Genomic DNA, 14314 nt, shown 5'->3' on the forward strand with positions numbered 1-14314 from the left:
AATGGATGCATGATCTGATTAGTCGACTAATCGGTGACTATCAAAAGTCGACTATCAAAATAATCGTTTGTGGCAGCCCTACTATGTACCAGTAGTACGTTGGTGGTTGCACTTGAGTAGTTTGATGCAGTTTACTATAGTACATTTTACTATGAAAAACCAGAGTGTGAGTGATGTAGTAGCTCATCCAGCTATAATCCACCACAGTTTACAGGTTATTGTATCATTTAAAGCACAGAAAAGCAAATTATACGTTTTGTTTTCATTGCACAATCTAATGAGGACAATTTGTGTGCACATTACGCTCCCATTACGCTCACACATCACATTAACTCACTGGTCTTTTGGCGACGAGTTTAAAGAAAAAATTTAAAAAAGAAGAAAAAAACCCCAGAAAATAAATTTTGAAGTTTATTTATTGCAGGCACAGGAAAATTATGATAAGCAGAAGATTAAACAGAATTTTGGATCTGCAAACCCAACAATGCCATGGCAGCATTTCTCTTGCAGCACAAAACATACAAACATAATTCTCAAAACGTGAGAAACAAACATCATCTTCAGCCTGTGAAGGGAACAAAGCTTCAAACTCAAGTCTCTAATGATGATATTATCAGACAGACGCTTTCAGCAGAACTTTACTTTCCAGTGGCCACGATCCAGTGTGCTTACCTGTGCACAAAACTATACAAAAGTACAGCTATTACTGAAGCATACTGAAGACATTTTGCTAAAGCATAAACGCTGAAATTCGGGGAACAGAAAAGACACACTTATCTAAACTGACAGATCATAATCATCAACCTAACCACATTAGCAGTCAGCGTAACACAATTTCACTAAAGATTGTACCAAATTACCATGACTCTCCTTAAGCTGATGACTACATCCTGAATAAATCACTATTTAAATACAACGGAAGAAGACCTGAAAGGTTCCCTTTCTCTTACTCTTCGCTGTAATAATCCCAGAGCTGAGATTTCTGACATATTAGTGCACTGTACCTCCAGATCAGTCATATTTAATAATCACATGACATGTATAAAAGAGTGTTGTCAAGACAAAGACAAATCTAATCTCTTCAAACAGGTAAACCACAGAGTTGATTCATAAACCCTCCTTTGACCATTGCAACAACAGGGAAAACCCATTAAGGCGTTTATAATGCATGTCTCTAAATCCCAAAGCAAGATACGCATTCTTTTTCCAGACAGCAGCTAAACTATTTCACTTTAAGCTAAATGAGGACGGATGAGTTTTAAATAGACTTACAAGAGAACACAAGTAAAACATCTGTAAAACTATAAATAAATAAACTTAGCTTATTTTTTGATATTTCAAAGAAAGAACTGGAGATTATGAGGCAGAAATTAGTTGGAAGGACTATGGAGATATCTCTAATGGCACATAACATATAGCAGCTGTTCTTGGCAAAACTTGTAGGGTAGCATGGCACATTCAGCTCATTTTAAAGAAAAGAAAAAACAGTAGGAACGATCTAGTTTTTCCACACGAAATGGCATTCTGGTCAATTCTCTTTTGCTCCAAACCCACACTACTTATTGGCTTCTTATTCTTCTAGTATAAATATCCTGCAGCACAAGTGGGAGGGGGGAGGGGAATCACTGATATTCATAACAAAAGAAGACTGGTACATTCTTTAAAGGTCCAACAGTGATTAGCAAAATGTTACCAGTGTCAAAAAGCAGCCCAGAAACAGGCAATAACTTCAAGGCAGAAAGAGAAACGTAAAGCAAAACTTTGTACAGGTCTCCACTGAAGACTTGAAAATAGAGGTCTTTGCTTAAGCGTCCAGTAATAGAAAATTCCACAGCATAGATTTGAATTTCCACCAGAATAAACCAGCAGTCCAGACATCCACGGTGACCCAGTCATCGACTGGGATGAAGAGTGAACAAACAGTATTTCCATGTGAAGCTCCTCTTTCCAAAGTTTCTTGGGCATTCACATACAGTCAGTGCACTGAATGGAGGTCAATGCAAACACTCATATACATATATATATATATATATATAAAGTCGGGTTCATTTAAAAGGATCGACTTTGTTTAACGGGACAGGTTTGGTTTATTATGAAAAGGATGAGAGGCTGAACAGAGTTAGAGGCAATATTCTTGGACTCACTTTGTAAATCTTCATCCAAGTTTGGCTTTTTTTTTTTTACTGATCATTCATGAGGATAAAAACTAAAGCTACAATTGATAAAAGTGAATAAACAAGTTCTTGATGTTTCTTAAAAGTGGTCAAAATGATGTCTGATGAATCAATACTGACACTGCACAAGTGTTAAAGGAAAAGTTGATATTTTTTCTGGGAGATAAGCTTGCAAATTCTCAATTATAAATATATACTATAGCTTGCACCTACTTAGCTTAGCACAAGGTTATAAAACAGAGGGGAAAACTAGCTTTAATGACTGCCTTCAGCCAGAAACTATCCTAGCCTGCACTTGGGTAACCTAGACTACCAGGTGTGCTATTTTCATCAAACTCTCCACAGGAAAATATAAAAACCTATTAAACAAAATATCAAACCTTTTTCCGACACGGTTCAAAGCTGTATTTCAAGACATTTCTTACTGTCGACAAATCGCACAACAAGACCAAAATCAACCAGTGATATCTGTAATGGTCTGTTATTATGCAACCATGAAGAACAAATCCCTGAACAATCCCTGAATATCGAATATTGACTCTTCATGGAAATGTAGAGTCAATATTCAGCTCAATATTCCAGCTATTTATCATCATATTTATCAATGTGTAAAATAAGATTTTATAAGGAAATTGCAAAAATGTGTTAAATAATGAATAAATACATAAGAATTTCAAACTCCTGCTTCCACGAGTGCACCTCGTAATCTGTTCGATGTCCACGGCTTTGTCTGATTTATCTTCTTCCTGCTGTTTTGTCTTTAAGAAGGTTGATGTGGACAAATCACAGGATTTGTTGCCAATATTTAAAAAAAAATGTAAAATTTCAGCAACTACATCCTTAATTGATGCACTCAGCCGTGACATATTAATGATGTCATACAGCAAAAACAACTAACATAAACAATAAAAGGGAACAAGAAAGAATAGAGGATCGATCAGATCAATTTGTGTGTTCACTCATTAGGCTGTTACGGCTCACAGTATATAGCGGTGCATAATGGCTTTGGGTAAAGACATAAAGGCTGTTTTGGCATTTCAGATACATTTTGCCAGTAGTGGGTTGAATTAGTACTTGTGGCCAAAACTGGATTTAATCTTTTGGAACAAATTCAGGGTAAATATCATAACGGGCTAATTGGGGCTATCTGTTTGCATTTAATTGAAGTAGTTAAGCTCTGGCATGAGCTTTAGAAAGCAATTTACAGGAAGAACGACTAATGCTGGTTTTATTCGTCTTAGGAAAAGACTGCATGTGCGTAATCGTTTGTAACTGCACATTTTATGCATTCAAATAATGAAATGGAGTGATATTTATTGAGTTTCATATTGTACCCCCTCTAAATGAAAGGCTGAAGTACAGGTTCTCACCTCTGACTCTGGTGGAGTCACATCTCAAGGACACTTTATCAGAACGGATATTGCAATTGCCAGCTCTCGACAGTGAGGAGAGCGTCATCCTAAACTTTTCAGCACAGCGTCTCCCTTCCTAAATCTCCTCCCTCTTCACTGATGCTTCTGCCGAACCTGCATAGGCTGCTTCTTGCCTCTGGTTTCGTCTCATCCCTGCTTGGCACGTTCACAGTAAACTGGCTGTCACTGTCCTCTGGTTTCACAGAGGAAAATAAGAGCTCGGTGGGTGAAGTCACCTCTGAACCCTGTGGTTGAGGTTGAGTCGATGGTGTCTGGGAACTGCTGGGAAACACAGTGGGTGAAATAGGGGACAAAGGTCCTAAGGGGGAGTAACGTTTTAAGGAAACCCCCTTCAGGTTAACCGCAAGCTCCAGAACCAATTTTCTAGATGCCCGGGGTGGGCACAGGGGTACAGAGGCTTCCTGGGGGGAGAGAGGAAGTCCACTTTGTACTGAGGAGTCACTCTGGCAAGGAGTGGGAGGTGAAGACTCTGCAGCCCTGCTGCCATCTCTGCTGACAGGTGACAGGTCCTCTTCCTCCTCTGGACTGTCCACTGAATGAAAGGAGAGAGGCGATGCAGGGCTCTCCGGCAGGTCCACACCCACTACGTCAGACCCACCTGCAGGCACGGCCCTGCTCTGAGGTCCCTGCTCCCCGACAGTCCGGTAGCTGTGAAGCCCTAGTGTGATCTGCGTGGGTCCAGGGGGATCCAGGAGTGGGGCGTGGCCTCTGCCTCGTCCTCCACTACGGAACAAGCGATTCCACAGATGGCCTAGACGTCGTCTGGAAGAGGAGGAAGTGGAGCGGCGAGTTGAGTGACGCCTTATCTGCCTGCGCATTGCCAACCGAAGATTCTGTAACACTGAAGCCTGGATGATGGGGGATTAAAACAGAAACACGCTGAAGTTCATTGCAGTCTAAATGCAGCGTCGCCAGTGTCTGTTAATGTGTGCGAATTTGTTACCTGGGTGGGATTGTATACAGGAAAATCTTCCACTGGCGGGATAAGACCCTGGGCTATTAACTGACCATATGAAGGAGGAGCCTCTCTCTGGACAAAGTCGGCCTCCATGCGAGTCATCTGCGTCTCAAAAGCTCTGTAAAGGAGTGAGGAAGGAAAAAACGGAGCAGGAGTAGCAAAAATCAGGAAAACTATTTGAAAACCCACAAAAATACTTTCACGTCTACAGTTACTGGCAGCTGCAACAATAAACACCATCCCAGCGTTTCTCTGACTTAACATTCACTTAGCGGCAGAATGAGGGCCCACCTGTACTCTCGGTTCCTGAGGGAGTGCAGTTTAAGAGCACAGCCAAGAGCAATAACCAACAGGAGACTGCAGACCAGACTGCCGATCAGGGCAGCTGTGATCACTTTCCTGGGCACTGCTGCCAAGCAGTCCCTCTCATCGCTTCCATCTAAACAGTCCTCCTGGCCGTCACAGCGCCACGTCTCAAAGATACACAGGTTAGTCCCACAGTGGAAGTTTCCAGGTTGGCAATCGTAGCAGTTCTTCTCGTCCGACCCATCTGGACACCTCTTCTGGTTGTTGCAGCGCTCAGAGGCTGGGTAACACATTCCTGTACCACCCTCGCAGGGGAACTCTCCATCTGGACACATCGGACAGCCCTCCTCATCTCGACCAGATGGGCAGTGCCAGTAGCCGTCACAGCGCTGGCGTTCAGAGTAACAGCCCTGATCACTGCCGCAGGGACGCTCGCCAGGAAAACAGTAACCTTTCACCTGGTAGGATGGAGGAGAAATGCATCACTGTCTAAACACAGAAGGGACAACTTGTACTATACTTAACTGACTGTGTTTTCTGAACAAAAAGAGCAGTTACTGTTTCTAAATCAGTCACTTTGGATTAAAACAGATCCAAAAAGAAAAACACTGTAACGTTTGACAAATTAAAAGTTTTAAACAACTTTTAAAAAAAGAGGTTGAAAGAATTTCAAAGGATAGATGAGAATAAACGATGAATGAAATGAACATTAGCCAACCTCAGTACCTGATATGTAGCATTGAAACCATGCCCCGGACTGTGAGGCTGGGCCATGTACAAAACGCTCATCTGTCCCCGGCTCGACTCCAACAGGGCGGGCCGCCTGTTGTTGTGATATGACAACACCTGTAACAGATGCTCCGCTCGCTGCAGCAGGCCGTCATAGACATGCAGCAGATCTCCAGGCCCCAGCTGCAGGTCCAGCTGCAGAACAATGGGCTTAGGGTCCTGAGTGTCCAACAACCAGGAGCATCTCAGCTCAGTGTCGCCGCTACGGTTCGCACGGAAAAAATCGGGAGAGGCAAACGAGCCATAAAAGTTCCCCAGACGTTTGCCACAAGTAGTGTCAGGGCAACCCAGTTCGTCACTTCCATCGTGGCAGTCCCGGGCTCCGTTGCAGCGCAGGCCCGCGGGCAGGCATCGGGTGGACTGGGCCTCGGTGCACGGCAGAGAGCCAAAGGGGCAGAGGCCCGGCTGCGCCTCAGTGGGAGTCGGCAAGCAGCTGCGTTCATCCGAGGCATCCCCACATTCATCCTGACCGTTGCACTTCCAGGAGCGAGGAAGACACTTCCCATTCCCACAGAGGAATTCATCTGACTGACAGCTGCTCTGACCTAGGTGACCTAAAAAAAGAATATGTCTGGTTAGCTGCTAAAACATCACTTTTCCCCCCCAAGAGATAGTTGCCAGTCTCATCTGTCTGCCATGTCCAACTGCAATCAATATCACAGGTTTTAGGCTTTTCTCAGCTTTTTTAAAAAAGACAAACCATAACAAAAAAAATGCTGCGTCTTGACTAGGGCTGGGCTATATCATACCGTTCGCGGTAATACCGGTGTAATTTTGGGCAACGATAGGAAAATGAAATATCGCGATAGAATATGGGTAAAACGCGCATGCGCGCTGCCTATGTTTACATACGCACATGGCGGCGACGCAGAATGAGAAGAGCGAAAGTGAAACGGATGAACCAGAATTGGTTTGTAAAAATGCTGCAACTTCAGTGGTGTATTACTGGTTTAGCTTTCGTCCGTCAGATACACAACAAAGCACTATTTTTGGTAGAGCATGCTAGCGGGTCGTCGTTATTACCGTGTTGTTTGGAAAATACGGCACACTTAAAATCAATCCTTTGATTTTTCTGAAAATCGACAGTGCCCCTTATAATCCCGTGTGCCTTATGTATGAATTCTGGTTGTGTTTACTGACCTCGAAACGATTTTATGTACACGGGGCTCGAAAATCTGTCAAATGTTTTAGTACGACTTCGCTAAGCTACGAAGCCGCACCGCTTGATGGATTGTCGGAGCATTACGGCTATATGAAGCAGGCGCCTCGCGGAGTGATACTACTGTGCTTCAACATAATATTACCGTATTGTGTGCCTCTTTTTAAGTTTTGTGGATATTATACATGGTTATGCTGAGGATATGTCGGCCAATTTCCACTGGAAATGCCTTTTGCTTAAACTGTCAGCAAGGAATTTGCACTGTTACATTTTTATATAACTTTAATGCACATACAAAACAGCTGCTTGTTTAAGTGAAAATACATTGATGGGGTTTTTTTTGCACTAATAAAGTTGTGGAGTTGTAAAGTATTTTGTCTAGTGTCAATTATATCGTCAGTTATATCGTTATCGCAAATTTTTAAATGTATATTGTGATAAATATTTTTGGTCATATCGCCCTGCTCTAGTCTTGACCTCTATGTTGTTATAACTGTTGTTACTGATGCATGCTCTGGTCTGCACAGAGATTCTGCTGCTACTTTACCCACCTCATGTTTTCCACATATGGGCATAGAAGCATGGGGAGGTCCCAGAACAGATGCTTATGTTCAAATATAAAATACTGCAGGTGGCCCTGACGTAAATGTAAACATGATAATTCCACTTTTATTTCATTTTATTTAATAATGAGGTTGCAGTGGGTGTTGCTAATGGATTAAACTGTAGAGGTATTTCTAATATTTTCACTCACTCTGGTATGTTTATGGAGTGGATAAGCAATATGCAAATATTCTCCAGCTTACCTCTGATGTAAGAGAGTCGGAAGCCCTGGGCTTGCCCAGAGCTGTTGGCTTGAGAGTGGAAGAAGAGCCAAACACGCCCCCTGGTGGAGATGAAGGGCTGCGGCAGCACCGAGCCACATAGCCTGGAATCTCTCTTCCATGTAGGTGTCAGCAGGAGCCAGTCTCCCATGCATTTTCCTGACTCCGCTAGGTCGAAGTTACGGAAACTGGAGCATGGAACATGAGTTTAGGTGACTCGGTTATAGAAATGTCACATGTATGCAGCGTATGTTTCAGGGACTCTACCTGATGGTAATAACTTCTCCTTGACCTCCCTGAATATGCCAGCTGCAGTTGACCCCAGCTGGGTAGTTTAAAGGCCAGGAAGGGCTGTAGATCACACCCCTCCGCTCTGTATGGATCTCCACCTGCTCGCTGCAGCCTGTCTCAAAAAAGACAGGGGAGATGGCAGCATACATATTAGGGAGGTCGGTCTGAATGCTCCTTGTGCACATCAGAACTAAGAACACGAACACTTGGCAGACATCGAGCATTACCAAAATGTTGGCTTCCACACTCTATAAACCGTTTTATCCACATTCTTTTATTTGTGACCGCTACAAAAAACACTAAACGATTCACTGACAAGACAAATGACCTTAGTGCCATTGTGGGGAAGCTCCACGCTGATCAGATGGAGCTTTAAACAGAAGCAGCAGCCAAACTGGCAGCCAAGGCAACAGCATCTCCTGCTGCCATCACACCATTACTCCAGGGAGCGACACAAATGTGTGAGCAGGCCAGGAAAAGCTCCAGGACTAACACGCAAAACTCTGTGTGGTGTGCAGGCACTGAATCCTGTTGTTTTTCTAAGTAAAGGCGCAGCGATCAAGCTACCGGCATCATAAATGTGGAATGGGAAGTATCTCATTTCATTCTTGTGCTGAAAGCAATAATGTAGAGCAGGCGCATTAATCATCGCATTACTGCTTAATGCCACAGAAAGAATGAAACACATGCAAGGAAACACTGTCTAACAAGCCTCTTAATTAACCAGAACCACAGAGACAGAACATTAGCTCAACTATGATCCAGCACTGACACGCAGCAGGGAGTCTGCTGCTTAGTGCTGTTTGTTTCTGGCTTACTTGATGAATCAGTAAAGTCAGCAGAGTGAAGCAGGGTGGCGGAGGGAGGAATCGTTTAAGTGCAGATATCGACTATCCACACTAACTTAGCACACACATAAATACCTATACATACTGGGCTGGACCAAGCTGCTACACAATGCTGTTGTTTGGTACAATGAATAAGAGAACTGAAGCACATTTTGACTGTTGTGTTTGTGTTTCATCTACTTTCAAACTCAGATGCTGGAAAAATCTGATCACATTAAAATTCACATTAACTCACTATTTCTGGTTTACCAACAGATGTAAAAAATAAGATTTAGCTGCTGTTTTATGCTTAAACTACAGAACATGAACAGTTCACCAACAATAGTTGCTCAGAGAGCAAACCTTTTCTCCATAAAAGGTGATTATTATGTCGATCCCGTGGCTGAGACTTAGCATCACGCTGGAATTATTAGATGTGAAAAAACTGATCCCGTAGTTTTTTTTAGGAGCTACCTTGGGTTAGGTGATGTAAACCTCAGTGGTGATGATAATATTTGTGTGTGTTTTCTAGCTTAACATATATCAAACCTGTAGTTTAATAGCTTTCAAACAAATGTAATGGAGTAAACCATGCCAAACTTTCACTGAAATGTGTATAAAGAGATATTAAGTTTTGTTTTTTGTTTTTACAAAAACATTTGAAATTGCATTTATAGCTTTTAAGGCATGTAAATGGCCCTTTTTAATTTCCTGCTCTGATTACAGTGAAGCGTACCTGAGAGAAACAAGTGGATTAAGGTTGCACTTCAGCATTAAGCCCTTCAGTTTTTAATCTGCATTGTTCTCAAAAACCACACATAATCATGAGCTCAGGTAAAATGTGGAGATACTGAATGCAGTTGCAGCTTGTGTGTGTATTTGTGCATGCAACTTCAATCACCCTAAAACTTTAAATGTGAAAACATCGATTCTTTTTTTGACTTTTTGCTTTTTAAACCGCTTATCCGACTAGACTCGTGGACATCCTGGACAGGTTGCCAGCACAGGGGAACAGACAGCAACACAGGCTGGAGCACCAGGCATAAGGACAACATGCACACTGGACACATCAGCCAACCTCAAAGCTTGAAGGTTCCTGAGTTGGGATGGTGTGTTCCCCTTTAATCGTGCAAATCTCTTCTCTCCTCAGTCTCACATCACCCTGACATAACATTCATGATCTTACCCTAACTACAACTTGTCTAACCCAAAAGCCTAACCTGAACATATCCCTTTATCTTAATTTTTGATAACCTGAATTATGTGGACTGGCTTTCTGTCCCCATAATGAAGACACAGTCCCGACCCCACACAATGTTAACACCTGGATCACACACACACCTCCACACTCTCACTTTGTGTCCCTTTAGCAGCCTTCCTCTTTATTTAAATGCCAATTAAGTGCAGTGTATAACAATGGAGGGGGGAGGAGGGGACCGTGGGGTTGACTGGCTGCAGAGAAGCAGTGATGTAATGCCGATAGCAGCAGTATCACATTTGCGAAAGCGCGTCCATGTTTCCACACTAACCGTGATCATTTACCCACCACAGATCAATAATCCCGCAGGTTTCTGCACAACGATAGCCTCTGTGCTCTCCCTCCATCCAATCAAAACAATGAAAACAAACCGTCTTCATCTATCAGATCACTTAATCAGAGACACACAGTACGCACAGTAGTAGACAAAATAACACCCACTGCTGCTGCTCGGGTGTGAACACAGAGACGCTCCGCTCTGATAGTCACTGATGTAATCATAGTAGGAGCTTTGTAAATGACCGGATCTCCCGTAAAGATGCGAACACGGATCAAGAAATAGAAAAGCATGGACACTTACATTTCACCGGGCAATGCGGATCACTTGTGCATGCCATCATGTATTTGTGAACATCACAGGCAGAGCTTTCTAAACTAATGAGAACAAGCCTCCGTCTAAAACATCACAGCGGCGTAGAGACGCATTGTTGTTTCTCACCTGCACAGAGCAGAGCACAGCGGAGCCACAGCAGCCCGAGCAGAGGCAGCAGCAGGGGCAGCTCCGTCAGTCCCATGGTCCGGCGGGGACCTCTGCTATTATCTCCCACACGCGTTTCGCTGTTCGCTCCACATCTGTGCGATCCACACTAGCTCCGGCATCTGCGTTCAGCTTGGACACAGCTAGAGCTCCTCCTTGCCGTGAAAATGCATTGTGTCCTTCTTTTGCAGCGGTAGCCAAGACGCTACGATCAAGGTAGCTCCAACTAGCTATGCGGCTTCTTGTTACTCCCTTCAAAATAAAGGCTTCGTGGCAAACGTTAAGTTTTGCAGCATTACAAAACTAAACGTCTTATAGACTATAGTCTTAGATATAAAAATCAAGGTTATATAGGGTTTGGATTTGTAGTTTAGAATTACAGTTGAGATGCAAAGCTAGAAATATTTTGTTTTCTTGAAGACTACTTCCGCTCTAACTGTGGCTGACTCGACTCAGCTTTCCACATCTTAAGTGAAAGAAAGTGGCTCACATAATTCTTAAGCCTTGTCCCCTCTTTCTCCAGATGAAACTTTATATATTGAACTGAAATACAGAATTACGTAGACGGCTTCTGGTAGGAAAGATACATAACAATCTTCTCCCACTCGCCCGCTTGTGCTCTGATTCTTTTATGAGTAGGCCCTTTCACTTTCGCCCTCGTGTGGTTAAACTCTTGTACTGTAAGTTGGACTATAAAATAAATTCTACAGTCCCTTCTAATTAAATAACGTATTTTGAGTTTCGCATACACCTGGAAAAGTGTTTTGCTGGGAGAAAAGTACTCTGTAAATGTAAAGTTATGACAAATGGTGCACACCTAACAACAACAAAAGAAACAACTGAAAAGAAAGACATAAAAGGCACCGCTGGGATTCGAACCCAGGATCTCCTGTTTACTAGACAGGCGCTTTAACCAACTAAGCCACGGCGCCGCTGACGGTGCCTAACGAAAAGGGCATTTATGAATAGTGACATACACGGGTCCAATGACGTCATTGTTATGTTCAGTATATTACATGTATTCTCATGTGAATGCGGCGTGATATATAAAGTTGTCTCGTCTTGTTTTTTTTATCTTATTTTTTTAGCTACTAGAAAATACGAAGGGCTAAAATGTTATAAATAGCATTACACCGTTAAGTTACATTTATCCAAATCAATCAACTAAAAGGAGAGCTTAATGTGGCTTAGTCAAACGGAAGCGTAAATATGAGATTACACTAAAGCATAACTTTAAAGTGTAAGAAACAGTGCAGTGCAGCAGTGTCTTCGGTGTGGATTCAGTATTGTAAGAGTACAGGGTTGAAATACACAGCACACTTAAGCGAAGCAGATGATAGTGCGTATATATTACAATTCCCTGTAGATTATTTCAAATTTAAGCAAAGATATTACGCTTTTGATTCCCATTAATAAGGTTTTGCATAGAATGTCACGTATTTACTATTAACTAGTACATTTAGAAAGGAAAAAACATTTTGTAAATGCATTTTCTGAAGAAACTGCAGTGTAAATGCTGAGCTGAATGTTTTGAGATGAAATGGCTGCTGAATGTTAAGTTAAAAATGTTGAATGAGCTGAAATAGGACGAAACATTCACCTGAAGGCTGAAGTGTAGAACTGTTGAAAGCTAAAGTTCACACAGATGAAGAAGTTTCAAAGTTGGAAAGTAGCTGAAGATGTTTAAAATGTAGATGAGGAAAAAAATGAATATTTGCACTGTGTGTGTGTGTGTGTGTGTGTCTCTGTGTGTCTGTATTTCCTTGTGTGTTTGTCTTTCTGTCTCTGTGTGTTTGTCTGTCTCTCTCTCCCTGTGTGTGTGTGTGTGTGTGTGTGTTTGGTGAAAAAATGTTGAATGAACTGAAATACACCAAATCATTCACTTGAAAGGCAAGTAGCCAAGCATGTTTAAAATGTACATTAGAAAATAAAACATGAAACTTAAACTGGAACTGAAGAAAAAGTATAAAAGATATTGAAAATATAAATACAAGCTGAATAGCTCAATGTCTTGGCTTCATTTTAAAGTTTAAATGGTGTCTGTGGGTCAACATATGTGCAAGTAGTTAGAGTTGAAAGGCGAATAAGTTGAATGAGGATTTGAAGGGTCTCCCAATTGAAATACATTGTAAATTTTTGTTGAATAAAGTCGAATAATGAAAAAATATATATATAAAAGATACAGACTCCAACATGTCTCAGAGAAATGATCAAGAAAGACAAGAAGTTGACCCCAGCTGTCTTCCATGGGATGAACCCCTAGACCCTTACCTCAGCTCTCTTCCTCAGGGTGAACACGTACTAGAGGAGAAGCGCTTCGAAGAAATGCAGAATGAAAATCTCATGAACAGAGAAAATTATGTTCCTGAGGCAAGAAAATGAGAGAAAGAGTGCTGAATGAAAAAAAAAAAACAGTCCTACCAGCTTCAAGAAAAAGAAGGTATTATTGAGGAGAAACAATGGGCTCTGCAAGACAAAAAGAATCAGGAGCTCCAAGAAAAGCTTAATGAAGCTCTGGAAAAAAATAATGAAATCCTCCAAGAGAAGAAAAAACAAGACGGAGAGTTCAAAGAAAGAAATGGACAGCAAGCTTGAAGACATGAAGGAAAAATCCAGAGTGCTCCAAATAAAGCTCAATAAAACACTGCACAGAAATAAAGTTTCTTCAAGAAAAGAACAACAGGACTAACAACAGAAAGAAATGGATTGCAAACCTCAAGAGAAAGAGGAAAAATATAAAATGCACCAAATAACTCTTGATGAAACTGCTGAAAAATCAAGAGATGCTTCAAGAGAAGGAGCAACAGGACATAAAACAGAAAGAAACTGATTGCAAGCTTCAGAACACAGAGAAACACAACAAAGTCTTGCAAGTAAAGCTTGATGAAGCTCTGGAAAAAATAAAGAAATCCACCAAGAGAAGAAACAACAGGACATCGAGCAGAGAGACATGCAGTCCAAACTCCAAGGCATGGAGAAAAAATACAGAGTGCTGCAGGTAAAGTATAACAAAACATTGCACAAAAATCAACAGCTGCTTCAAGAGAGAAAGCAACAAGAGATAAAACAGAAAGGAATGGATTGCAAACTTGAAGACAAGGGGGGAAAATCCAGAGTGCTTCAAATAAGGCTCGACAAAACACTGCACAGAAATAAAGATTTTCTTCAAGAAAAAGAACAACAGAAAGAAATGGATTGCAAACTTGAAGAGATGGAGGAAAAATACAAGGTGCTCCAAATAACTCTTGATGAAACACTGCTCAAAAATCAAGAAATACTTCAAGAGAAGGAGCATGAAACAGAAAGAAGAAAAACTTGTTCTTCAGAGGAAAAAAACAAAACAAAAAGGAAGTACAAAACAACTGAACTGGTGGGAGAAAAGAAAAAGCCGGAAAAACAATGCTCAGAGATGCAGAGTAGCATCAATGAAATGCTGAGAAAAAACACAGAACCTGAGGAACTACTTGAAGAACAAGAACACTAAAATCCAGGTGCAAAAGCAACAACAACAGAAAACACATGAAGCCCTTCAAGAAAT

The 14314-nt window shown here is 41.7% G+C and overlaps 1 protein-coding gene and 1 non-coding gene across 3 annotated transcripts; both read right to left on the bottom strand.

Moving 5' to 3' along the window:
- Positions 1-398: 398 nt before the first annotated feature.
- lrp3 (low density lipoprotein receptor-related protein 3) lies at positions 399-11668 on the bottom strand. Of its 2 annotated transcripts, XM_085155795.1 has the most exons (7): positions 10738-11668; positions 7911-8046; positions 7626-7831; positions 5598-6214; positions 4857-5329; positions 4551-4683; positions 399-4455 (listed from the first exon to the last, which is right to left on the bottom strand). In XM_085155795.1, exons 1-7 carry the CDS (start codon positions 10811-10813, stop codon positions 3643-3645), a joined length of 2454 nt encoding a protein of 817 aa, XP_085011921.1. In that variant the 5' UTR covers positions 10814-11668; the 3' UTR covers positions 399-3642. The 2 variants fall into 2 exon arrangements, with proteins under 2 accessions (XP_085011921.1, XP_085011912.1); XM_085155786.1 differs by lacking the exon at positions 10738-11668 and having other exon boundaries at positions 7911-10698.
- trnat-agu (transfer RNA threonine (anticodon AGU)) lies at positions 11635-11708 on the bottom strand. Its single transcript has one exon. It is a non-coding gene; the product is annotated as a tRNA-Thr (tRNA).
- Between the last annotated feature and the right edge of the window lie 2606 nt (positions 11709-14314).

This window comes from Neolamprologus multifasciatus, chromosome 1 (assembly GCF_963576455.1).
Source record: "Neolamprologus multifasciatus chromosome 1, fNeoMul1.2, whole genome shotgun sequence".
NCBI lineage: Eukaryota > Metazoa > Chordata > Actinopteri > Cichliformes > Cichlidae > Neolamprologus > Neolamprologus multifasciatus.

Bases quoted from the DNA above. Each gene is read 5' to 3' on its own strand.
- lrp3 (XM_085155786.1), bottom strand. From the start codon at position 8,158: ATGCTCGATGTCTGCCAAGTGTTCGTGTTCTTAGTTCTGATGTGCACA. The intron at 5,330-5,597 runs GTACTGAGGTTG...CCATCCTACCAG, and splicing joins GTTTCAATGCTACATATCAG to GTGAAAGGTTACTGTTTTCC. The intron at 4,456-4,550 runs GTAACAAATTCG...CCCATCATCCAG, and splicing joins CTGTATACAATCCCACCCAG to GCTTCAGTGTTACAGAATCT.